The sequence below is a fragment of the Maylandia zebra genome, linkage group LG5, assembly GCF_041146795.1.
Source record: "Maylandia zebra isolate NMK-2024a linkage group LG5, Mzebra_GT3a, whole genome shotgun sequence".
In the NCBI taxonomy this organism is placed as follows: domain Eukaryota; kingdom Metazoa; phylum Chordata; class Actinopteri; order Cichliformes; family Cichlidae; genus Maylandia; species Maylandia zebra.
Window position 1 is genome coordinate 34,522,914 of NC_135171.1, and position 26,884 is coordinate 34,549,797.

At 40.5% G+C, this 26,884-nt stretch overlaps 1 protein-coding gene across 6 annotated transcripts in view; it reads left to right on the plus strand.

The window, feature by feature from the left end:
* Positions 1-26,884, plus strand: part of LOC101481524 (metabotropic glutamate receptor 4) — a 210,718-nt gene that overhangs the window by 169,400 nt on the left and 14,434 nt on the right. For all 6 annotated transcript variants that reach the window (XR_013098692.1, XM_004547528.4, XM_076884263.1 and 3 more), the window contains exons 7-9: positions 2,525-2,725; positions 18,431-18,567; positions 19,729-20,664. Coding sequence is in view for 5 of the 6 variants with exons in the window: in XM_004547528.4 (XP_004547585.2) it covers positions 2,525-2,725; positions 18,431-18,567; positions 19,729-20,664 (1,274 nt within the window). In the remaining variant the exon portion in view is untranslated. The remainder of the gene's footprint in view (positions 1-2,524; positions 2,726-18,430; positions 18,568-19,728; positions 20,665-26,884) is intronic.

The window sequence follows — 26,884 nt, forward strand, 5'->3', positions numbered from 1 at the left end:
AAGCATGGCGGCCAAACTGTGACAATCTCTGTCCAATCAAGGCCCTGTGGCCCTTAATTACTGAGCCGTAACCTCCAACAATAATTCATGCATTTTCAAAAGCTCATGAGATAATCTGAGACTTAAAACCCCTTTGGTCTGCAGTGAGGAGCTGGAGATCTAGCAAATGAAAGATGGCTAACAGAAGGAGACCTTTGCTGATTTGGAGGCTAGCACTCTCTCGGATTGAAGTAGCTGCCGAAAATAGCTTGCACCTCAAGAGGATAGTTGTTGCATGATAATGTTTAGGAAAAAGTTTACTTGTGAAAGATGTATATCGGCATGTCCAAAAGTATCAGATAACCACATAGTCACAAAAAACTGTTCTAGCCTGTATATGGTTGAGGTTTGTTAAGGTGGCTTTTAATATTGATATTGATCATTTGTAGTTCATTAGTTCACATCGGTTCTGACAGTATAATGTCTTTCTTGTTATTAAGCCGTATTTGTTTGAACAATTATATGAAGGGGAGGCACCAACTGTGGAATTTTCAACCAATACCAATGTTTTATATAAAATTTTTTTTTATTTTTTATGTTTAAGAAATTTTGTGACTTTAACTTGTTGTATTTGTGGCATCCTATTAGAGTACTACATTCGGATTCAGTGAGCTCTTTAAAACAACCTATTCTTTCACAAATGTTTAGAAAAACTGACTACATCCTTGGTGCTTGGTCTGTGGCAATGAGACTGAAAACACCTGATTTAAAAGATTAAGAGATGTTTAGTATAATGCAGGTCTGTCCATTTTTATTTTTGAAAATCATTCACTGCATTACAGTAAACTCTACTTTTAAATAGAGTCAGGTTTTGGCATGGCTTAGGTTTTGATTTAGTTACTCTCTGTCCTATGGCAAAATTGGTTTAACTTACTTTTTGTCATGTTTAAAAAGACTCTAGTTTACTAATGCATTAACCTAGAATTTAACCAAATTACTTACTGAAATATACTGAAAAATATGGAAGTAAGTTAAGAAGCTCTATAGGATCAAGTATTTTTTTCAACCAACAATATGGAAATTATTGTGTGAGTATCAGCAGCTCATTCCCTGCTGTGTGCTTATTAACTTGCAAAGCCTAATTGAATTCTATGCAGCTCTATCATTAGCTTATCCCTAGTAATTAGTCTATTGTAAATCTTAATTGAACACACCTGCTTTTAATAATGGCTAATGCACATACAGGAGATTTACATAGAAACAGCTTTAAGACTTCATGCATGTGAGCAGACAGCCGAAGTTAGGATTGGCACGTTGTATCTCCTTAGACCCCACCTCCTCACAGCAATTAACAATCACAAAAACCTCTGGAACAACCTGAGCCAGGATTAATAAACTCCTATCACGAGTTATTACATTGAGCCCATAAGGGGATTATCCCTGTCCTGTGAATGGATGTCTCTATTTCCTGCTTCTTTGGGTCTTCTAAATTGAACCAGGCAATAAATACTGAATTCAGAGTTGGACACTCAGTCAAGAAGGTAAAGAATACAAAAAATTGATCAAATTGAAAGAACTGTTTAAAGCAACTAATGAAAAATAGCATGAGGCATATTTTTAAAATTTGTAGAATAGAAATGCAGGCCCAAAACATAATGCTCACGAAAATCACACAGAGGGAACTCTACTACTCCTTCAGAAGATATAAGAAAGACTCTTCATTTTTAACAGATGAGATTTCCCAGAGGAGAAGACCTTGCACTCCAGATATTAGAATTGATTTGGTCCTCTGCAGCGATCCAGATATTTACTTTCTAGCTAATTGCAAGAGGCAACACCATTCAGTACATAAAAAATAAGACTCACTGAGGAGCAATGCATTTTCTTCTGTCTTTTGGACTGATGCCACACCCTTCGTTTAAAAGGTTTAGCTCATTCCAAGTAGCGTGAACACAATTGTCTTATCTAAAAGCTGCCATCCAGAGTGGGGATGACACAGAAGACAAGTGTTGAGAAGATAAGTTTTCCTGACTATTGGCACACATCAGTAGTATCTTCATCAAGTTACTTTATAAATTAGTTTCAAGATGGATTTTTTTTTTTTTTTGCTATAATTGTGCATATTAATTGTCTAGAACAGGCACTGAATATGCAACTTTATCATCGGCCTTCTTTAAACAAGTGTCAGAGACAAACTCACAAGTAGATAATTCTTTAAGCTGGATCCACTCATGGAAACCGCTCATGCCTTTAAATGAATACAGTTTTCTTAATTGCATGATGTGGCTGATAGAGCTACAGATTTTTTGCCTGATTGAGTCGTTTAAATCTACTTGTAAAATCTTTTTTCTGTCTCAAACATGATTGCTTGACTACATGGATACTAATACTGGACTCAACCTTGTCCTTGACATGGTGACCAAACCAAATGAATGACTGCAGATCATTACATATATCACTTACCACGATTTGAATTATTTCATGAATTCTTTTAACCAATTAATACTTATAAAACCACACACATGCATCTGTCTATGTCTTTCAGATCAGGAGCGAATCGGAAAGGACTCGCAATATGAGCAGGAAGGAAAGGTACAGTTTGTTATTGATGCCGTCTATGCAATGGCTCATGCCTTGCACAACATGCACAAGGAGCTGTGCCCGGGCAAGGTTGGTCTCTGCGCTAAAATGGACCCCATAAATGGCACTCATCTGCTGAAGCATATTCGTCGTCTCAACTTTTCAGGTCAGTTATAGACACTCAAATATACACTTTTAGGGTCATTTGGTATTAGTTTTGAATTGACAACATCTTATGTCAATTAAAGTTTATTAGAATAAGTTTTATGAATCAGTGATGGGTTACATCACGTGTTACAGGGCCCTTTTTGGCAGCTGTCATTCTCGTATTTAAGTGGCACATTCTGTTACCAAATGCAAGTTTTTATGTTAAAAGGCTAACTGGTAATTCGAAAAGCCTTTTTGAAAAACCCTTGTGGCAGAGCTGAAAGGGTTTTGAGAACCAGGTGTTTTTTGAGAAACAAATGCTTTAGTGGTCCTCAACCGCCCGCTTATAAATGGTTAAAAAAAGAAGAAAAAAAGTGGTATGGAGAGAATGGACAGATCAATCCAGGTTTGAAGTCTTTGGATAAAAGGTCTGTGAGGCTGTGAATGCTAAAAAGAGATGATTCTTCTCTTCTTTCAATTGCAGAACAATATTTTATATATGACTGCTATATATTTCCCACTGACTTTGTAGGAAACTCAATGCACATTTTCTACAAACTTCACATTTTTCATGTTAAATGTGAAGTTTTAAGGTTGAAAATGTGTGCTGTGAAAGATGCAAGCAATGTAGGATTACAAACATACATTGCTTATAGAAGTTCAATGGCCATCCGAGGTCTGTGTTTGAGGGTTAAAATGATAAGTACTTGACTTTCACATTATTAGAATTATTTTTTTTCGACACAACCATACAGTTTGAAGAACATTGTCTTACATTGAGATGCCATATATGGCTCCCGACCCAGCACACAACTTACTTTCCCCCCTCTACTGTATGACCTATTTCCCAACTCTTTATGTAGCATTACATTAAACCCAGTTATCAGTCAAGTTCACATTCATGACTGGCATATTAATAATTGACTGCTTTCACACAAAGAGCAGTGATCCAGAGTTTCATTATATAGTCAGCCTTTTTAAAGCAAAGCTGTTTAACGCAATTATAATTCTTTCATAGAGACTTGAGTATGCAGTGTTTGCACAGATAAATTATTCATTTGAACTCATGCTCTTCAAGCTAATTTGTCATTTTAATATCTAGTTATTACATTGGCAGAATGTCAATTTAATGTTTAATTCACATTTGGGAAGTAAATTTATATTTTTAATTTCAAAATAATTTTATTGGGTGATTCTGCAGGTTTTGGTATCATTAAACCTGCTTTTGAACATACAGTCAACATTTTGGGGTTATGACATAGTCTTTAGCTGCATTGCCCAAAGTCAGTTTTAGATGCATTGTTAAATCCATGTTTACAAGCTTGAAACAACCTACTTATAAAAAATAGCACTAGAGCACTACTAGGTTGCCACATAGACCCTAAGTGTGGCAATAAATGGGGACACTTTTTTTTTATTGGCCTAAAAAGCTTTTACTTAAGTGGTGTCAGTAATCACTACTGACTTCTGTGCTGAGTTATCTGGGCCAAAATGTTGCTTGTTAGAGTAAAGCAGTGTAAACTCCTGAAATCTGCTACCACTATTACAATGCCATAGTTGATGAATTGAAATCATAACTGAGCACAATTACGCCACTGATGGACATAAAGCTAGTTCCTTGTAATACTTCAGCAGGAGTCAGTGGTTTTTAGGCAACAAGCACCATGCCTGCGGCATTATTACCAAAGCAGGACTGTGTACAGTATTCAGTAAAATGTAATTTTTACTTTCGCAAATATAGTACTGTGCAAAAGTTTCAAGTCACCCCCCTTTACTTTTTTACAATTGTTTTACTTTCAAGGAAATAGATTTTCTTGTAATTCGTTAAAGTGGTTTTGAGCAATAGTTCTCCAGGTGTTCTTGAGGTCTATCAAAGTGTGAGGTTTTTGGTTTGTTTTTTTTTTTAGCTTTTTTTTGACATTGTCTGCTTTTTTTTAGTCATATTAAAACCATTCAAGCACTGAAAAGGAGTCATTAGCTGAAAACTTGGCATGGTTTGCAGTGTGTCCTTAAAAAAGGGGGAAATTGGACAAATGGATGACAAAAGAAGTGGTCAGCCTAAAGAAAATTGATCTACAACAGTTGCACTGTATCTGAAACTTGTGTCCTTAACAAATTGGGGAAAAAAATCCAACAAAGATGTGACACAGGACCTGAGAAACGCATCTGGCCCTTGAGTTGATCCATCTATTTTTTCACCGAAGCCTAATCAGAAATGGTCTTAGTGGAAGAGTGGCTATCAAGAAGGCTTTCTTAAGGAGGAGAAACAGGGAGAAAAGGCTGACGAATGTCAAGTCACGCAAGAACTGGACTGGAAATCAATGTCTAAAAGTCTTATGGAGGGATGCATCCAAATGTAATATTTTTAAACTAAATCGTTATCAATATGTACGAGGTTAGGAGAGAGGTACATCACTGAGTGTCTGCAGCTATCTATAGAAGATGGTGAAGGTTCTGTCATGGTTTGGTAGTGCATTTCAGTAAATGGTGTTGGGGATCCTGTCAAAATTAATGGAATGATAAATGCAGGTCAGATTTTGATCCACCAAGCAATTTGATTGGCAGTGACCAAATTTTTAGATAAACTTTTCTATTTATTTCTACTTTTCTATTTTCTATAGCTTTTCTGGTCAGAGGGCCCGGTGGCGCCAGTGTCCGGCAGCCTCGCCTCTGTCAGTGTGCCCCAGGGTGGCTGTGGCTACAGTGTACCTTGCCATCACCTGTGTGTGAATGTGTGTGAATGGGTAGATGACTGGATGTGTAAAGTGCTTTGGGGTCCTTAGGGACTAGTAAAGCACTATATAAATACAGGCCATTTACCATTTTTACCATTTATCTGTCTATTTCGAACATCTGGGCGATCGTGGCTCAAGAGTGTGGAGTTCGCCTTGTAATCGGAAGGTTGCCGGTTCGAGCCCCGGCTCGGACAGTCTCGGTCGTTGTGTCCTTGGGCAAGACGCTTCACCTACCGCCTACTGGTGTTGGCCAGAAGGGCTGATGGCGCAATATGGCAGCCTCGCTTCTGTCAGTGTACCCCAGGGCAGCTGTGGCTACAACTGTAGCTTGCCTCTACCAGTGTGTGAATGGGTGGATGACTGGGTGTGTAAAGCGCTTTGGGGTCCCTAGGGGGGACAGGTAAAAGCGCTATACAAATACAGACCATTTACCATGCAAATATAAATAAAATTACAAGCAAAGTTTTCATGAATATCACCATCTACACAACGTTTATGCTTGAAACCTTTTTCAGCATAATAATGATTCAAAACACGCTGCCAATGCAATACTTTGATAGATAACACATACAATGGACGTTATCACTCGTGGATTAGTCTCCCTAGAGCCCGGATCTCAGAATTGTTGAAGCAGTGTGGGTTCATGTTGAAAGAGAACAAAAGGCAGGCAATTCCTGAGGACAACTTCAAGGCAGCCTGCCTAAGAGAATTCAGGATCATTAGAATTGTAGACACTCTGTCTTTGTCTTAAATACAGTATATCTTGATATCTGGAGTACAAGGTCTTCTCCTCTGGGAAATACAGTAAGAAATGAGGAGTGATTCAAGAGTTTTGCACAAGAGCAACCTTTTTAAAATCTTATTACATAATTCCTCAACACAATTTTTAGCATCAGTTCAGCTCTTTTCACCCTATTTATGATATATTGATGTAAAGTACTGATTACAATCTCCTGGCTTAGTAGTAAATCAGGTGCCCTTAGCACTGCTCCACACCAGCTGAGCTGCTCAGGATCCAATAATGTTAGATAAAAACAACTCGCAACATGCAGTATGTTGTTGAAAGTGGTTCTCGTGATCTGATGTAAAACAGCTTCTGTAGTTTTCTTTTCATCCCAGACAAACAGGTTCTGATAGTTTCTGTCTAGACAAATCATGTTTATGTCATTGTCTAGACAGTGATGTGTCCAATTTCGTATGCTGTATATAGACCAGTAAGCCTGGAGGTTCAAAGGCAACCACTCTTGAATTTAATGCAACTTCTGTTTCTCCCTTTTAGAGCTGATGTTTGGATGCTCCTACAAGAAATGACATTTTCGACCATGGGAAACAAGACATTGAATTAAAATTGACATATTGAATATATAAGAACTGTATGATGGAATAGCATGTTAGTAATGTGTGTGCATTATAAGTGCATCCACAATCATTTCAAACATTTATTTAATTGGGCTGTTTGTAAAGTAATGATTGAGAGATGCTCTCTGTAAAAATTGGTTTCAACAGGGTTTTAGCCTGTGAGCAGGGACAGAAAACTCCTGTGCAGTAAGCACTTTTGAGCTGAATTTTGTTCTTAGCAGGGAGACTATATTCACACCATCAGACCAGAGGGGTTGCCTTGAGGTTACGCTACACTTCATCTAATTGCATCAGCTCACAGTAGTATATTGAACTTGTCCAGATACATAAAACAGCCCAACAGCTGAGACTGTACTTACTGGCCAGTGTACAAAAACTTCAAAGATAATATTTATCTCTGTGTTGGGATATTAGCATGTTACTCAGCAGTAAATACACTGAGCAGTTGTCCTGCTTCTTCCTACAAATTGACAGAAATGTATGTGAAAGTAGGTCATTCTTTGTTGTGATGAATCATTCTTGAGGCCGAGCCAGCAAGAATCTATTGTTACACATTTCTGTTTATTGTAAGCAGTTTCAGCAGATATCTTCTAAAAATAATTCTAATTTCTTCCTCTGCAGACCTGCATAGTTAAGTCCATACACAGCTCAAATGCACTCTGTCTTACATTACAGATGTTGAAACTGGTAAAGGTCAACAAGTTCCTTTAAATACAAAGATGTACTAAACCTGCTCCTCATGTGCCAGGAAAATACATAAATGCATCAATATCTGAGCAGACTGTCATGGGCTCAACAAGGGACACAGTAGCTGATGACAGATAACCTTTTAGAAAATATTAAAGTCAAAAAACATTTATTTCTATTGGTCTGTGGCGTCTGTGCTTTCTCGAAAAAGCTTTTATTCTTTTGTATTTTCCCACACAGATGTATCTGGGGATGTAACTGTGTCTCCTCTTTTGTAAATCACCAACTTCACAAGTGCTGATTATTGGTTCATTCAGTAGCAGCTGGAGCTGCAGCCCACAAAGCGAAAGAATCAAACACCTTCAATCTATCTTTATCCACTGTTTGACACTTTAGAGCTTTCCTTTTCTTGCTCCTTTTCAGCAATGCATGTATCTAATGGTTGTTGAGGCTTCAGTGGGCCACAGTTGAATGGAGCTTCCTGTCAGTGTTTCATGGCTCTTGCAATCACATCAGGGGGAGGTGTTTTTGTTCTACCTCTGACTGAAAAGCAGTGGCCTTTCCACTGTCTTTCTCACCAGGGGACAGCAGTTATGAGTGTGGAATAAAGGCACGCTCTCAGGTTTTTCCATTTTTCCACACTTCTCTTTCTTCTCAAGGATGTGCAAGATCTTCATTGTTGCATAGCACAAAAGCTAATTCTATACTGACATATTTTTTTGCATGTGCAGTATGTCTGGGGTTTTTTTGTATTCGGCATCATACTCAATCATGTTATTGACAAAAGATCCCCCCATATCTTATAGGAACAGACATTATCTTAAAAAAAGATCTATTTATCATTCTCTACTATCAACTTCTGTCCCCTCAGATGAGCAGTACATCCTGTTGTTTACAGAGTCTGTGTCTAATACAGAAGCTATAACAGTAAAGAAAATGTTGAAATACCAGCTGGGGTTGTTATTTATCTTTATTTGAAACAACTTTAATTCTACCAGAAATAGGCCTTCTTTAATGCTAGTGCTTGTAACCGTTTGATGAACCGCTCTCATTTTAAAATCGTATTCAGGGTGACTGTAGGAGGTGTGACCTCGTGGCTATGGTGTGTTGCAGGTAATGTGGAAACACAGAGAATGACTGACCACCACTCAGTGTAGTGTGGACAGCGTCAAAGAGCTCGTAGTCAGAGCTAACCAGGCATGAGGAGCTACTGTCAGACTGTGTTTCTCCTCTGGAAAGATGGAGAGTGCGGTGGAGCTTTGTCAGCCAATGGAAACACATTTAAAGTCCTTTGAGAGTGTTCCTGTGCACGCACCTTAGTTGTACTATAGCTGAACTGCTTTTCAGACGAGAGTGGCTTTTCTGTGTTCTTGTTTGTAAGGCAGTGTCAGTACATGGCCACATAACACAATTTTGTCTCTTCATCAGCCCTAAATAATTTGTTACGCATTGGAAGTGCAGTGTTTACTTGTGTTTTTCTGGCTAGAACTGCTGAGTCAGCAGAAGACGATAAACTGAACAAACCAGTTTTAGAGCAGCGGGGTGTGGCAGTGGAAAGCTGGCAGATGTTGCTCGGAAACACAGACAGAGGGAGAGACTATGCTCGTGAAGAGAATCTCTGAAGTTGCTTTACACTGATGACTTTTCATTGTGAAAGTTTTGAAGTAGGATTCAAAAACACTTCTCATCATTCCATATGAAAGCACTGTTTTCATTCACTTACTATTCTAGTGAGTGTTTTTGGGTCTTTTTGCATCTTTCTGAGCCTAGATTAAATGAGTCAATACAACAATAGCAACACTTGCAGCACACTGAAAGCTCAAAAGGTATATTCATGCTTTTACATGCTTTTAAAACAGCTGCACGTCAGGTTGTATTGACAATATTTTATGGTGCTCCCAAATAAGGCAGAGACAGACTAAATGAAAGCTGTGTTTCTGTTTTGTAAAGAGAAAATGTTTAGTGTGATATAGCTGCTGTTGCACTGATGAAAATAGTGCTGTGAGATTCCACATTATGCTAAATTTACCATGCTAGCTCTAACATTACTGTTTTTTCACTCCTCTGATGCTTTTTGCTTGTCCTTCATTTGTTTGTGTTGGGTAATATTTAAATACTGGCTTTTATGTGACAATTTGCAGTGTTTTAAAATATCTACACTCTCTTAGCAGATCCAAAACCCAGATGTGTTGTGGTGATTTGAATATATACATTTTCACATATTATAGGGTTTTTAAAAGCAACCACTTGCATGCTTTCAGAACATTTTAGGGCCAGTTTAAGAGTACTTGCAGATAGTGAACGTGTATATGCTATGACTGAGCAATCATGTACAGGTCATGCCTGTGACTGAATGGCTTAAAGAGTGAAAGTGGATCCATGCCAAATTCGACATTGTGTCTGGGTACAGGTCATTAAGAGTTAATGACCAGCTGTCATGTTGTTGTCATTCACTGAGGTGTTCTGGTTGTGCATCGATGCAGAACAAGCACATGCTGGATTAATGATCATATCATGGCAATTATTAAAGAGTTTATGTATACATTTACTCGGGATTGTCACAACAGTGCAAGACAGAAAGAGGTCAAAATCATTAAATATTACATATAATTACTAGCACCTCATTAACCCCAAACGAGCAGCCTGAGGTACACACTTGTGCTACCCCCAGGCTACAGTTCACAGCACAATGGAGCCATGGAACAGTCCTCTGTGCAAATAAATCTTTCCTGGACTTGAGAGTTGACTATTTAGACAAGCAGTTTAGGGGATGAGAAATCTAATTTCTTAGCTGCAACTGAAAACTGACCATAGTGCCGCAAAATAAACTACCTTCCTGCACACTTAAGATTGTATTTCCCCATTTTTCTTTAATTTTGTTTCATTATAGAAAAATAAGTGGCCAATATTTTGTTAAATTTTGTTGATATCCTGTTCTAGTCCCAAAGTATTTGGCCCCCCATACTGCATTATTCTAGAAAAGCTATGTCTAGTTAGCATTTAGAAAGCTAGCGTTATATCATGTGATAGCAAGGTCATTTATAGTCATTTGAAAAGAAAAGTACACCACATGATTAAATAACTTGTGGAACCAACTTCATCAGCAATAAGTAATCTCTGTAAAATTACTGTACAACATCTTTACAATATCTGTAGAACATTGCTTAAGTTGATTTTGGTTTGCAGGCACTTGTTTATACAAATGTTTCTCAAGGGCCCACCACAGCGTTTCAGTCAGGTTGAATTGGGAGCTTTTGACTGGGTCAACACCTTGATTCTTTTCTTTTTCACCCATCCTGTTGTACATTTGCTTGTGTGCTTGTAGTCATTGCGCTTTTGTTTGGCCCATTTTTCAATAAGCTTTAGCTGTCAGAAAAATGACCTCGCATTTGACTCTGGAATATTTTCACATATAGATGAGTTCAGTCGACCTAGTGACTGCAAGGTGCACAGGTCCTGTGGCTCAAAAACAACCCTGTATTATCTTTTTTTTTTTTTTTTTTTTTGGCCTGTCCCGTTTGGCTCTTTTGCCATCAGAATTGTTGTCTAAAGGCAAAGAAAGATGCCCAACGGATTTACTTTACCAAACTGACCATCCCAGCCTTGCCGTAATGGTCCATTTGATTCACCTTTTATTGTTTATTTTATTTTCACTTACTGAATACGGGACAGACTTGACTGGGGGAAAGAAGGGGAGAAAGAAAGAGGGAAAGAGAAACAGCTGAGAAGAGGGACGGGGGAGAAGGGCAAAAGACAAAAACCAACAGAACGGGCAGAGAAAAAAAATGCATATATCAATCACCTGGATCACCTGCTGAGAAAGAAAAAAGAAAGCAAGCAGAAGAGAACAAGAGTAATAGAATAAACAACATCACAATGATATATGGGAATATGACAGTAAATACTAAATGTTAAACATTATTGTGCAGCACATAAGATCAACAGAACACAGTGTGCTTTGAGGTAGGAGCCAAAAAGGGTGTAGTTTGTGGGTGTGATCACCCGTGTGTACACCATGGACGCGCTTGTTTTTTTGTTTTTTTAAAAGGTTCCTTCATGTAATAATCTGCTAGAGGGTGTGGGGGGGCCACAGCCCCGTCCTCCAGGGCGTGAAGCAGGTGTGGAGGAGATCAAAACTCCAGACATCCAGAGGCCCCCAGAACACAAGAGACCAAGGAAGACCAACAGAGGGGCAGCTGCGCCACTGTCCCGGAAAGAGCTGAGGAGAGTCCCAGATGAGGGCTCACTCAGCAGCCGCGGAGCAGAAGCCAGGGGGAGTTGCAGTGACGCGCCCGTGAGCTCCGCCGGCAGCCAGCTGCGCCTGAGTGACCGAGCCCCAGGCCGAGAGGCCGGGGGCACCCCACCTCCGAAGTGGCCCGAGCGAGCCCCAGGCTCCAGGCCCCGATAAGCGGCCGCCAAGGAGTGAGCCGGTGTGTACCTGGACGCCCATCCCCGGACACAAAGAACCACCAACGCACCGATGTCTGAGGGGGTCCGCCACTGGCAGGGGAAGTGGTGGTAGGGGGAGATAGGCCTCCAAACCTTGGAGGGCCTGAGATGTCCCCAGAGAGGTGGCGCCTGACACCCAACCTGACATATAGACACAGACATACAGGCACACACAGATACAAACATCCATTCCCACCCTCATGCTCTCATATGCACTTACTCCACACTCAACCAACGTGGAGACAGACATAAAGAGACGTTGTACACACGATCACACTCCCCAAGCGTACTCTACAAACCGGGTCTAGGTGCCCTCGCCCCTGGAGGGGGGAACTGCACCCGGACCCAGGTGGTGTTTCCCTTTTCCCTGCGGTGGGGGGAGGCAGACCGCCCCGACTCCGCAGCAGCAGGAAGGCTCCACACTCCAGACCGCAGTCGGACGGCCAACTCCTCCTCCTAGCCCCCCTGCTCCAGCAGGTCGCAGAGAACGGGGGTGAGAGAAGACTCCAAACCTCCCTCCACCCGCTCATTGTAATGTTGATGCATGTGTGTTCTAAGGTGCATTTAAAACCCAGGAGGGCATGGAGCTACCTGCCAGAGAGCAGCAGGTAAGCGCATGGTCCCTCCTGCTAGCCCTCAATGTCTACGTGTATTTAAAATTGAGAGGTGGGCAACGATGCCAGGGGTGGGGTGTACACCCTGATGGTACTTTGGACTCCGTGTATCGTGCCCACCCCCAAGATCCTATATGTATGTGTAATGAGAGTGTGAGTAATGTGAATGTCTAAGTTGTGGGATAAAATTGAGGCAGAGGCAGCCAGAAGGGGACAGAGGGGGGGGGGGGGGGGTAGCCTCCTCTGCACCCTGGTGACATACCCCTACTCCAAGGCCCTGCATGTGTGGGTGGTTGTGGTGGAGCGGGAAGAGGGAGGCAGCTGGAGATGGGGAGGGAAGGAAGGGAGGGGCAAGTGACCCCTCCCTGGGGCCAGCTCCCCCGCTGACCCCAGTAGGCACCCCCATACTCCGCGACCCGCCAGGGAAAGGGGGCCCAGGCCCATCCAGACCGGGCCCAGTGCAGCAGCGCCGCCCGGCCCCACAGAGTCGGGGACAGTCCACCCAACCCCACCACAGAGAAAACTGCACCCACCCCACCATCCACTCATCTTCCAGACTACATAAGACAATAAACACCCAGGCTGAGATCTTCCTCCACCTCTCCTGTATCTCCCCCTCCTGCAGAGGGAGCTCCTGAGGAGAGGAAAGCTCCTGCAAGATGTGACAATCTCCCCCACCAGTTGAAGAGCCCCCCAGGTGGCTCGACGCACCGGCGGCACCCTGCTCCAGGGCTGGGCCCCCATGCACCCACCCGCCCACAACCCCGGCAACACACCAACCAGGACCCAAGCCCCCGAGGCCCAGTCCGGGTCCCAGCCCAGAGACGGAGCGCCCCCAGAACCTCACGCCCATCCCGGACCCACCCAGGGCCAGCCAGGCTACCAGGTCAGTAACCCACGTCCGTCAGCACAGACCCTCCCCTAGCCCCGCTGCACGCAGCCGCGAGGAAACAGTCACCGGAGAGCCAACAGAGCCCCTAACCGGACATGACCGCTACCCCGGGTTGAGCCCCCCAAGGAAGATGCCTCCGGGGAACCCCCCGACGCCCTAAGCCTGTCCCTACCCCCACACCAATCACAACAGTGAAGGCGGGACCAAACTATGACCCCCCACCCCCACTAGGTGATGGAGCTGATCAAAGGAGCCCAGAGCAATTGATCTGATGTGGTGGCAGAGGCTGTATCAAGACTAATGTAATCTAATAGATAATTTCTATATTGGTTAGAATTAAGATTATTTTTATTTTTCCAGTTCATGAGGACTGTTTTCTTGGCTATGCATAGGGCAGTGAAAACCATATGGGCTATATTCTTTTCTGAAGTGACATTATCTAAGCTGCCCAACAAACACACTAAGGGGGAAGTTGGAATGTTACATTTCAGACACTTCGATAAGTCTTCACATATCTCGCGCCAAAACTTCTGAACTGGTGGACAGAACCAAAGAGCGTGGATATAATTGTCCGGTGAATTGGTTTGGCAGTGTGAGCAGTTGTTGGTAGACGTAAAGCCCATCTTGAACATCCGATGACCTGTATAGTGTACTCTATGTAATATTTTGTATTGAATTAATTGAAGACTGGGATTTCTAATTAGATGAAAGGTTTTTAAGCAAATCTGAGACCAGAAGTTTAGGTCTAAGTTAACTGATAAATCCGCTTCCCATTTTGCAATAGGAAGTGATATTGATTCATCTGTTTTAGAAAGCATTCTGTATATTTTGGATAGTAATTTGGGGGGTTTAAGAGTAAGAAATTGAACCACACTTGGTGGTGTTTGTAGTTCAACTTGACCCGGTTTAAATTTCTTTTTTACTATGGATTTAATTTGTTGATATTCTAAAAATCTTTTCTTGTTGATCCCATATTGTGTAACTAGTCCGTCAAATGAAATAAATTCTGTTCCTTCTAGTATATGTTCTAAATATTTGATTCCTTTATCACTCCAATCTGAAAAGTTTATCATATTATTGTTTTGTAATATGTCAGGGTTGTTCCAGATAGGTGTACGTTTGCATGGGATTAATGAAGACGCCGTCAATTTTAGAAACTCCCACCATGCTGTCAGAGAAGAGCTGATGTTGATGCTTTTAAAGCATTCATGTCGTTGGATGTTTGAGCTGATAAATGGTAGGTCTGAGATCTCTAGATTATTGCAGAGTGCTTGTTCTACATCTAGCCAAGGTTCATCTAAGAGGGTGTGTTTTAGCCATCCTGAGATGAACTGAAGCCTGTTGGCTAAGAAGTAGTGCTGAAAGTTAGGCAGTTCTAGTCCTCCTTTATCCTTGGTCTTTTGTAGTGTTTTTAAGCTTATACGTGGGGGTTTATTTTTCCAAAGGAATTTGGACATACATGAATCTAGAGATCTGAACCAATCTTGTGGCGGTTTAGTTGGGCTCATTGAGAATAAATAATTTATTTTTGGTAAGACCATCATTTTTATAGCGGCAACCCTTCCCATGAGTGATATGGGTAGACATTTCCATCTAGCCAGATCATCTTCTACCTTCTTTAAAAGTGGGATATGGTTTAATTTAGTTAGATCTGCAAGCTTGGGAGAAACATTAATACCTAAATATTTTATATTTCCCGATTGCAGTGGTGTAGAAGAGGAATTATGGAAGGAGCAATTAATCGGTAGGACTGTAGATTTTGACCAGTTAATTGAGTAATCTGATATTCTTGCAAAAGAGTTTATCAATTCAATCACCCCAGAGATATTGGTTTGTGAATTTTGGAGAAAGAGTAACACATCATCCGCATAAAGGCTGATTTTATGTTCCACGTTCTTGCATTTTATGCCCTTAATTACTGAATTCTGTCTAATTGCTGCTGCTAGTGGTTCAATAAAAATTGCAAATAGTGAAGGGGAGAGTGGGCATCCCTGCCTGGTGCCCCTCAAGAGACAGAAGCTGGAGGATGTCTGGTCATTTGTTCTAACACAAGCTGTTGGGGAATTATATAATATTTTTAACCAGTTTATGAAAGAGGATCCAAAACCAAATTTGTGTAAAGTTGCAAATAGAAATTTCCAGTTAACTCTGTCAAATGCTTTTTCTGCGTCTAAAGAGAATATTGTAGTTTCTAGGTTTTTACTGTATGAGTAGTCTATCAAATTAAGTAATCTACGTGTATTTGTTGATGAGTGCCTACCTTTTATGAAACCAGTTTGGTCAGGATGAATTAAGAGGGGGGTTATTTTCTCCAGTCTCTTTGAGAGAGCTTTGCAGATTATTTTAAGGTCTACATTTATAAGGGATATTGGACGATAGCTTGAGGGATATACAGGGTCTTTGCCTGGTTTTAGCAGGAGATTAATGTTTGCAGAATTCATATTTGATGGAAGTCTGCCCTTTATGGAAGTCTGCCCTTTGGTGATAATACAACCCTGTATTATCACCACCGTGCTTGACAGCTAGCATGAAGTGTTTGTTCTGATATGTGTTTGGTTTTCAGCAAGTGCGTGCTGTACATTAAGGCCAACCATCTCTACTATGGACCCACCTGTCTATAGGACATCGCTTCACAAGTCTTATGGGTTGATTAGGTTCAGCTTTACATATTTAAGCTGTGCTGCTATGTTCTTTATTGAGAAAAGACTTTTCCCCTTTTTCTCCTTCTTATTAAGAAATACTTGCTCAGTCTTTTTTTAATTGTACTGTTATGAAGCTTTTATAGAGTTGGTCACACTTGCTGACGATCAGTTAATCAACTGCTTTGATTAGCACCCAGCTGCTTCTTACTCTTAGTTTTTCGCTGGGCTTCATATTCCTCACATTTGACTCCTCGCATTAGTTTCTTGAATTCTCCAGATTTCCAATATTAAAAGTTACATGGTGTGAAAATGCTTTAGTTGTCAAGATCCAAAAGTATTCAACTGTACAAACACCGTTCTTGCTGATGTCTCTTTTAGTGCATCTAACCACATTGCTCCATGCTATTCAAAGTCAATGTAGCACAAGGAATTTGGGGCTTAATGCACCCTGTCTCTATTGTGTGTCCCACATACATACTAAAACCAACATCATTGTTTTTATATTTATAATGACCCAACAGAAAAATAAAGAATAGTCCATTTAAATGTTATTACAAAATAATATATAAATAAAATCACTGCAAAACTGCTTTGTTTTTGTATATGTGCATAAAAGAGAAGATTAACAGTTGCTCAGAGACTCAATAAGAGATCAGTCAGTCTATGAAAGGATTTAATTTGCAAAGCAAGCATAACCAAAAGGCCCACAAGGCTTTACATACAACTATATCAGACGCATTGCCGTATCATTCTCTTAAAGCTGCCAGTGACATTCATGGTCCGTTTTCCTCTTTCACTGAAGGTGTCCATAGGAGCGCTTGATCTCATAGTCTATATCCAAGCTTTTAAGGCTTTGGCTTGAGGTTATGTGTTCAACCATGACAGCGTAGGCAGACAACCATGACACTGGAAGGCAGATAGCTTTAATCTTTTTGAAATTCCGCTGGTCATTAGTGAAAATAAAACAAGCTTTGCATGATTAAAATCTCTGAACAAAAATGTCATAGCTTACTAATACTGGCGATGTTCTTAATATTTTTATATAAAAACTGCCTCTGTGGTTCATAAAGTCACTGTAATCCTCCCATGATCAGTAACTGCTTTGTGATGTGGGCGGCATTGTCACAAGGCTGAGTAAAACAGTAATGCCTTAATCCAACAGGGCTGACTCATCGAGACGTGGATTACAGTGCCGCTTCCCCAGAATTGAAACAAAGAGCAAGGACAAAAAAAATTCTCATCAGCAGAAAATCCATCAGCAGCAATTGGCCAGGTTTACCTTTTTCGTCTTAACTGAGATTTTAATTGTCTTTGGGAGACTTAATGTTAAACCACAAGTGGCCTAAATTAAAATAAAATAAAATAAAAAGAAGCATTTACGCCATTCTCTGGCCAAGGAAGACCATTCTATGAATACCATACTGTGATTAACATACTTATCATAAAACAGGAACACAGGAATATTATTTAGAGTCATTATTGGAAAGATAAATTATAGCCCACCTTAGTTGACAGAAAAATCAGTACAAAATGCGGTCAGTACTCTATCTCTGAACTTCCTGCTCAACTCCAACTGTTTACAGCCAGTTTGCTGTAAGAAGAAGGCAGGCTCTTAAGGTTTCTTGTGTGCAGTGAGATGCACTGATAATGGATTTTTCTTAAAAAAAAAACCCCACAGAAACAAAACAAAGTGAAAAAAGAGAACCATGAAAATTCTAATTAATTGTCAGATTCCTATGTATTTTTTATTTATTCTACCATATATGGATTTAATTGCCAAGATCGATAAGCTTAGGAAACTGGAAAATTTGATTATGTTTAAGATGAGAACTCTGATAAACACACACTGCTGTCTTCACTTTACTTGGTTCTTTCAGATTCTGTTTTGTTGTGTTTAAGAAGTTTGCATGTTGACATATCTGTCCTACCACTTTTAGCCAGTGCAAACTACAATGGAAAAATAACATTTGTCTCAATTTCCATTCTCTGGTAGCTACATGTGCAGGATCGTTATGTATTTACACTTAATCCCACCTACAGCCAAGTAGAAATGTAGTGGAAGCAACTGTCAACTAGCCAAAAGCTAAAAACAGAAGTCACCATTGCTTTCAGTTACTGAACTCAGTGAAAATGTGGTCAGTAATCCAAGACTGGATGGTTCATTCAGAACTTTGCTGGTCTTTGATGGATCTCCACCTCCTCCACACCCTTACTTTCCACATATTGATGAATTATTGTACACTATAAAATCACCCATGAGCACAAGAACTGAAAAATTGTAAAAAAGCACACACAGAACACAAAAAAACAGATAATGATGATAAATATTTTTGTTCTCTCACTCAGGCATAGCTGGCAACCCAGTGCTCTTCAATGAAAACGGAGATGCCCCTGGACGCTATGAGATCTACCAATACCAGATCAGAAACCGAACAGCCGAGTACAAAATTATTGGTCACTGGGCGGATCAACTCCATCTGAATGTGAGCACTGGCATTTTCTATTCTGTGTCCCCTACAACTTATGTTTGTGTCAGTGTTTGCAATGAAAATCCTCCGAAAGGTTACTTCAGCTCTGCAGCTGCATGTTAGAACTCTAACCCCTCTAAACCATTTCACAGTGCTCAGTTCTATCTTCAAAGGTGTAAATATCCAGGGGGCACTTTAAATGATTAACAGAATGGACTGTGATGAAAAGAAAGCCACGGGAGCTTACGGACAGACATATTTAATATCAGACAGCAGACGGCATCACTGACTTCCAAAAACAATACTGTGGGCAGGCAGTGTGATGAAGTAACAGTATTATAACAGTAAATTACATAAAGGACTCAAACAAATTGTTTTCACAAAATGAAGAGGGGGCCTTGGGCAGGCAAATGAGTTCAATTGAACACATGAGGCCGGCTGAGGGGAGCTTTGTCTTCTTCACCTCTTTCAACAACATGTGCTGAAAGAAAAAAAGAAAGGTAAGGTATTTGTAGGCACCTACTGTAAAATGTGCCAGCAGTATTTAATTAGTGTTATTTGAGTTCTCAATTAAATACACATTTAAAGACAAATTTACTGCCTTTGAATGAACTGGCACAATTAAATAAAACCGATAACATTAAAGGGAGTAGACCTTGTTTCAAATGATGAATTTAATTTATCCTCCAAAGTATGCTTAGGAAACTGTAAAATCCACAAAGGGGAATAATATTTTGAAATGAGACATCTCTTTCTACTTTGATTGATTAATTTTTAACACAAAAAATTGCCAAAGCCAAAAAAAAAAAAAATACAGGAATTGTGCCATTAGTTCACTGCAGGACAAACATTGCGTTTCTCTTTTCCTCTCAGACTTGCCCTTCAGAAAAGTTGACTTACCACTGAAAGATTTTGCTGAATGTATGAGGAATACTTGAATAGTTTGCCTTTTTTCAACTTCTCACTCAAATAAATACAGAGAACCAAAAACACGAATTCTCCTTGGCTTCCAGAGCTTCTGATGACCATTTTGGATCAATAAAGCACCCTTTTGTACCTATCTCAGCTGTATGCAATTCAGTGAGCTTTGTACACTAAAAATCTTTTCTCAGATGTTTCTTCTCTCTCTCTATCTGTCCATTCATCCCTTTCCACATTCCTCTGCCTCCCTCATAGGTTCGTTCAATGCAGTGGCCCGGTGGTGTCCGTCAGATCCCTTCCTCAATCTGCAGCCAGGCCTGTCGCCCTGGTGAGCGCAAGAAGATTGTGAAGGGCATCCCTTGCTGTTGGCACTGCGAACGCTGCGATGGCTATCAATACCAGGCAGACACCTACACGTGTAAGATGTGTCACTTTGATTTGAGGCCCAATGAGAATCACACAGGCTGCGTTCCAATCCCCATTGTTAAGCTGGAGTGGAGCTCTCCGTGGGCAGTCATCCCTGTGTTTGTTGCAGTCATTGGCATCATGGCCACTTTGTTTGTGGTGGTCACATTCGTTCGCTACAATGACACTCCAATTGTGAAAGCATCAGGCCGGGAGCTAAGCTATGTCCTGCTAACTGGCATTTTTCTCTGCTATGCCACAACGTTCCTGATGATCTCTGCCCCTGATGTCGTAATCTGCTCCCTTCGTCGGATCTTCTTGGGTCTGGGGATGAGCATTAGTTATGCTGCTCTGCTTACCAAAACCAATCGTATTTACCGCATCTTCGAGCAGGGTAGTATGTCTGTGAGCGCGCCAAAGTTCATTTCTCCAGCCTCACAGCTAGTCATCACGTTCACCCTAGCCTCGGTGCAGCTGGTCGGGGTGTGCATCTGGTTTGTTGTGGATCCCTCCAAAGCTATTATTGACTATGAGGACCAGAGAACCTCTAACCCAGCGATGGCTCGTGGTGTGCTCAAGTGTGACATCTCTGACCTGTCCCTCATCTGCCTGCTTGGCTATAGTATGCTGCTCATGGTCACTTGCACAGTGTATGCCATTAAAACCAGAGGGGTGCCGGAGACCTTCAATGAGGCCAAACCAATTGGTTTTACTATGTACACCACCTGCATTATTTGGCTAGCATTCATCCCAATCTTCTTTGGCACATCACAATCAACAGAAAAGGTAAGCTTACAACTAATACTGGAGTGCAATTTGTATTTTTTGCCTGTCAGTTTCTTTTAAGAAATGCTTAGACATGCAGCTACACAAAACTATCTTTAACACCTATTAGCGTGGCTTTTGGCATTCATATTTCTTGACATTTACTTAGAAGACAAAAATAACCTCACAAATAATTGTACGCTGGTGACCATGTAAAGCAGAAGTAGTCTTATCATAACAAACCCATAGCGGGTTTACAGACTGACTTCAACCAGTATTACCTGGTTTCCCTAGTTTCCTTTAACAATTGTCTTTATCTTGGTTTATTAGAATATCGCAATTATCAAGAAAGACATGAAACAAAGATTATAGAAAAGATTTTCTCTACTGCTCTATCCAGTTATTCAACCTCTTGTGGGCGGTGGGGTGACCATTGGGTTAAGCCTTCCTGCAGTATTAAGCATTTATAATTAGATCCACCAAGTCTGCTGAATTAAAGTGCTGTTTGAATGTTAAATATGTATCTAATTATATACTTAATATAATGAAAAGGCTAAATTATGGTTCTACTCAGTTTTCCTTACTGCTGTTCTGTAATTTTTAAACATTTTGTGAAGTACCAGTAATTATAAAAACCAAGAACTTAAAAAGAGGATGCTTGTGAATACAGAATCTGCAACGTGTACACATAAAGTAATGTAAATGTTTCTGTAGGCAACTCACAAGCCTGTGACTCACATATATGTGACAGCTGTATGCCACAGTGCATTAGGGAACCATGAGCTGTTTACATAAACACAAGCTCACACTCTTATTCCCATGTCAAATCAATGTGCCCGACCTCTTGAACCATAGACCTGGACTGTGTTCAGCAGGAGCACTGAGGTCAAGAGGGATCCAAATGGGACATGGAAATGAAGGTTGGGCTTGGACCTCACATTCAGAGGAGAAAGTCTGGGGACAAAGCCAAAGGGGTACAACAATGACACAATAGCAATGTGTTGATGCAGTTGAAAGAGGTGTTTTGGCAGTGTAACAAAAGGGGCTTGATGGCTACAAGAGAGGGCAGTGGTGAGACAAAAAAACAAAAAAGCCCTAAAACTGGCACGGACACTATCAGAAGTGCCAGCATGGGTCTGACAGATGCAACAAATTAATCCTTACCTTCTTCCATTTGGGATTAAACAAAACAATACATCAAAATGCTGGCCTGGAAACTGGCTGTGATAGTTAGCTTGGTGGGAAGAAAAGTGTGTATTGTGGTTCAGAGCACACCCCGCCCCCTCCCAATTTCTGTAGTTTGCGGCATTGCAGAAAATCTGCATATGACTGTAGCCAATTGTATTATATTTATGCATTATGTGATTGGCAGTACAATGACTTATTTTCATATGCTGCATGTTGCATTAATACTATGAAGTCCAAGCTACAGGCTTTCTCTTACCCCAAATGTTAACTAGCATGAACAGAAAAAGTGCAGACAACAGCATTTAGATGCTGAAAACTGAGAGACCAGTTGAGTTTCACACATATTGCTTGATTAATGTTACATTTCCTCAATATAGTCAGAGGGGAAAAACAACCATCATCTGTCGTCACTATACATTTTTCATTATCATACACGTAGCATACATAGTAAAGAAGAATTGGTCCAAGTGCAAAGCCCACATTATTTTTTAATGTGAGTGTTGCACATCTGAAGTCGCATGTCAACACCAGCCGCGGAGATCAGCGAGTTCTTTGTTTAATCATTCCATCTCCTCTCTCTGAAGATGAAAGAGAATTATACAATCACAGAGAGATTGAACAGCTTTTTTAGAGGATGAGGTAATCCATTAGCTAGCCTGGCTTTGAATAGTAAAATAGAAGTGAAAAAAAAATCTTTGAAGGGTATGTGAAGTCCTACTTTTTGTTCCTTACCTCAGATGAATTTAATTTACAAACCCTGAAAACTTTTCTCACCCAGTCTTAATATAAAACACTTTTCTTGATCTAAATTACATGAGTCACTTATTAATTATTATTTCCTGTGGAAAACTGTACACACTATGGCTGGAGGACAGTTTTACTTTTATCATTTAGAAAACTTTTACTTTGGCCCTGAGCTATGTTAAGGTAAAGCACAAAATGGAACACAAAATGGAAGTTTAGCTTCAGGGAAATGTCCTACATTTTTTTCTTTCCTCATTTGAGAGAGAATAATCATATTTAATATATAACCCAAAAGGGCTGTTGAGTGTTGAGTCTGAAAAACTTAATTTAAGTTACTCTCCAATATGGTTTGTAGCTTTGTCAGACCACACAGCATACTGCTACTGCAAATGTTTTTTTGGTTTCTTTTTTTGTTTTTTTTACCAAGCATTTAGAAATAATGGGAACAAAGATCGGATGTAACTTAATGAATCAGAATGAGTTTTTTCCCTTGAGAGCAAGAGCCCGTATTAAGATATTGCTGTAGAAAAATACATAAAAGTCTTAAGAAGGCAGAGGTCAAAGCAGATGAATGTCCACAGAACATGGAAACATTGGTTTCTTGTAACGAAGGCTACATCCTCACTAGCCTGGATAGATTTGAAAAGGCGTTTTCGTCTGGAAACGCCTCGTGTCCACACTATCGTTTTCAGTCGTTTTCACAGAGTTGTCAGTCCACACTGAAACGGCCAAAACCGCTTATGTTCCAATACTGCACATGCGTGAAACGCAAGACGATTCGATCTGCCTCATTTCTGTCTGTTGTTTATTTACTTTCCGGCCCTTTGAAACGTCGTGGCAAAATGTTGAGGAAAAGCACCAAGTTTTTTAAACGGACTAACGATGAGGTGGAGTTGTTGCTGCGAGTACCAAAAGAGTACGAAGTTGCAAAAGCCAGTGAGAATTAAGAATTTGAAGAAAAGCTATCTGAAGCATTTACACAGTGGGGGGGGAAAGGGATTGGGCATCTCTTGGATTTATGTAAGCATCTTGCGTGTAGCTCCAAAAGTTGATTCTATTCATCTGGACGTAGCGTTTTGTGGGAGAAACGTTTCGTCACTCATCGAAGTGACTTCTTCAGTCTCGACTGGTTGTTACATTTACAAAAGTCTAACTTGTAATTTGAACAAAAATAATTTCATGTTTCTAGGTTGAACGTAATTAAATCATGTAGGATCTGTATGAAATTCAACAACTTAATTTGTTCTTGTTGAGATGACATGATACAATCTAGTAAGAGTGGTTAGTTGCTGGACTCATGAAATTCACAAGATTGCATGACATTTCAAACTGTAGGAAAATCACTGGCGTTTTAAGAGACAGACAACTACACACACACCACGTGTATGCTATCGCTATTTATTGTGGTTTAACCTGTCATGGACAAAAACGTACAGAAAATTTGAGAGCAAACAAAGCAACCGCTGTATAATGCCCTCTGCTATCTTAATTTAACTGGTCACTGGAATTGCATCACATGACTAAAATGTGTCATCGTTTTCAAAAAGTCTCAGTTTTTGCTGTCCACAATGCAACGCAAAAGCACCGTTTTCAAATGTATGTGTTTTCGAGAGTGTTTCAAAACACTGCGTTTTCCGTGAGGGAAAGCGCCATCTCAGTGTGGACGGAAGGTCAAAACGGAGAGAAAATGATGCGTTTTCAAACGAAAACCTATTAGGATGGCTGCTGTGTTTGCTTCGGATTACTCCTCACCACCCACCCGACCCTGTGGCTTGTCACGTGTTCCATAATGTTGTGCTGTGGACATTTATGTGCTTTTTTTGTGCAGAGGAGTTTTTTTGTTTCCTGCTCTCATGCTGTCCTCCCAGGAGCCCAGCATGAGTAGAGGTCTCTTTTTTTCCTCTTGTACTTTCCCATTCTAGTGAATATTTCTGTGTTTTTTTTTCTGTAATGCTACCGATCTCCGACCTTTATCCCCATGTGATGTCAGTGTTGTGTGTGTAAGGTTGGGGGGGGGTGTCCTATTTCACTGCAGGGCAACCTGCACGTAGCGAATAAAGCCTTGATTGATTGATTGATTAGTGTGGATGTAGCCAGAGATATACCAATACCTTGAAGACAAATGACACCCTAAATTATTTTTACGGTGCGTTCACACTGAACGTGATAGACGCGACCAGAGCATCAGGTATACATGCAAAGTAATTTATTAAGGAAATTTTTAAAGAAGAAAAGGCAGGAACGCTCTTTAGAGGTTTGTGGGTGGCTCTTAAAAGAGCCGTTGTGGGGAAGTCACTGGGACTTCAAATGAGCTTATATTAGCACAGGTATCGATAAAGGACTGCCGTTTTAAACACTTTTACTAACCGCAGGCAGACGGACAGGTGTTTAGGTGGGCGATGCTTGGACTGACGCTCAACAGCAGCTCCTCAAACTGGGCGAGGGAAAGATGGTGGTACCGCTGAAAGCGTCCGTCATGCAGACGCAGCTCCTGGAGCAAGTGGTGAAACTCACCAAACTGCTCACTCTTCTGGAGGACCTGATGGACCCAGGTACAGCGAGGATGTCCTTCATGCCGCTGTTCTGCTCTCCACAGTAAATAGAGAAGAGAGACTCTCTCTTCAAAGGCTAGATCGACAGCTGCCATCTGGCACTATTTCCTTCCACATTTCCGCTTCATGTGCGTGAAAATTGCATGTTTTGAAGTGCAGCCAATTCGCGTTGGTCGTGCGTCGAGGTGCGAATGTGCACGTGACCAGCTAGGGGCGTCTGGCGCTTTTTGGTCGCGTCTATCGCATTCGGTGTGAGTCCCAAACATGCTGAATACAGATATGCATGTAGTTGAAATTCTCTTGTTCAAATTTGCTGTATACAGGACTTCTAGCTAAATTTAAGGCTATTAATAATAACAACAACAACAACAACAACAACAACAACAACAACAACAATAATAATATCAGAACCATGATGATTTTTTTCAAAATAGTCAGTAACAGTCAGTCAGAACAGTAATATCACTGCAATAGCAGCAAAATTGTCAGAGCTGATGATTTTCTGTGACATAGGGCCTAAATGAGCATGTTGGAAAATGCCTTCTTCTGTCTTTGTAGTGTGTACTGCAGAGAGTTAGGATGGATAGTCCATGATGGAGAGTATTTTGTTCAATGACCTCCTACTTTACACTGACTTGGAGTAAAGGGTTTTTTTCCCCCCCCAATTAAAGTTCTGTCCTTGAGAATGTTTTTTTTCGATTCTGTTGCCATGTACTCTCTTAGAAAACCACTCCACAGTTTGTACACAGCACACAGTCTGAATGAAGACTGCTTGAAAATCTCGGGAATATTTTTGTGCACAAAACTCAGCAAAAAGAAAAGAAAAAAGAATAATCATCTTGTTCTTGTACACTTGCAGTGTTGGTCCTCTATTCTATTTAAATTGACACCCTAAATACTCTAAAATTCCAAATGTAGGGATGGTCATGGGCTTGATTGCACTTCTAGCCATCATAAGATTGTTGACTATCTTCCAAGTCTTAGTGCACTTAGTGCAATTTGCCTCATCGGGGCAAACAAATATCCACCATTACCTCAACTCTAGATGATCTGTAACAGCACTCTACCACTGCAGAGTGGTCAGAGCCTTTACAGGTGGCTTGAGTTAAACTGAAAAGCTGAAGCGCAGAGAAACGGACAGGATATGCCCCCAATGGTGCTCTTCTGTTACCATGAAAACAGTGACATAGTTGCCATTTACATGTCACTGTTTCTGATGAATGTGCTCAAAGCCAATAAGACCTTAAAGGAAACTTGTTATGCCCATTTCTAACTCCATATTTTTACTCTGTTAGGGTAGTTTGATGGTTCAAAATAATCTTTATCTACATGGAATGTTGGTGCACACAGTTTCTCCATTGCCTAAAGCAAGCAGCTTGAGCCTTTTTCTTACTCTCACTTAAGATAAGATAAGATAAGATAAGATAAGATAACCTTTATTAGTCCCACACGTGGGAAATTTGTTTTGTCACAGCAGGAAGTGCAAAAGTTATGAGGCAAAAATTAGAATACAATAAGAATAAATACAGTACACAACTGTACAGAATAGAATAAAATAAAATACTATATACAGTAGAATAAAATAAAATAAATATACAATAAGATAAAAATAGAATACAAATACAAATACTATATACAACTGAGTAAAAATACAACGATGCCAGAAAAGATTATTGCACATGTGTGGATGTGTGTGTTTGTTCAGTTAAAGTCTTTATTATGGAGTCTGACAGCAGTGGGGAGGAAAGACCTGCGAA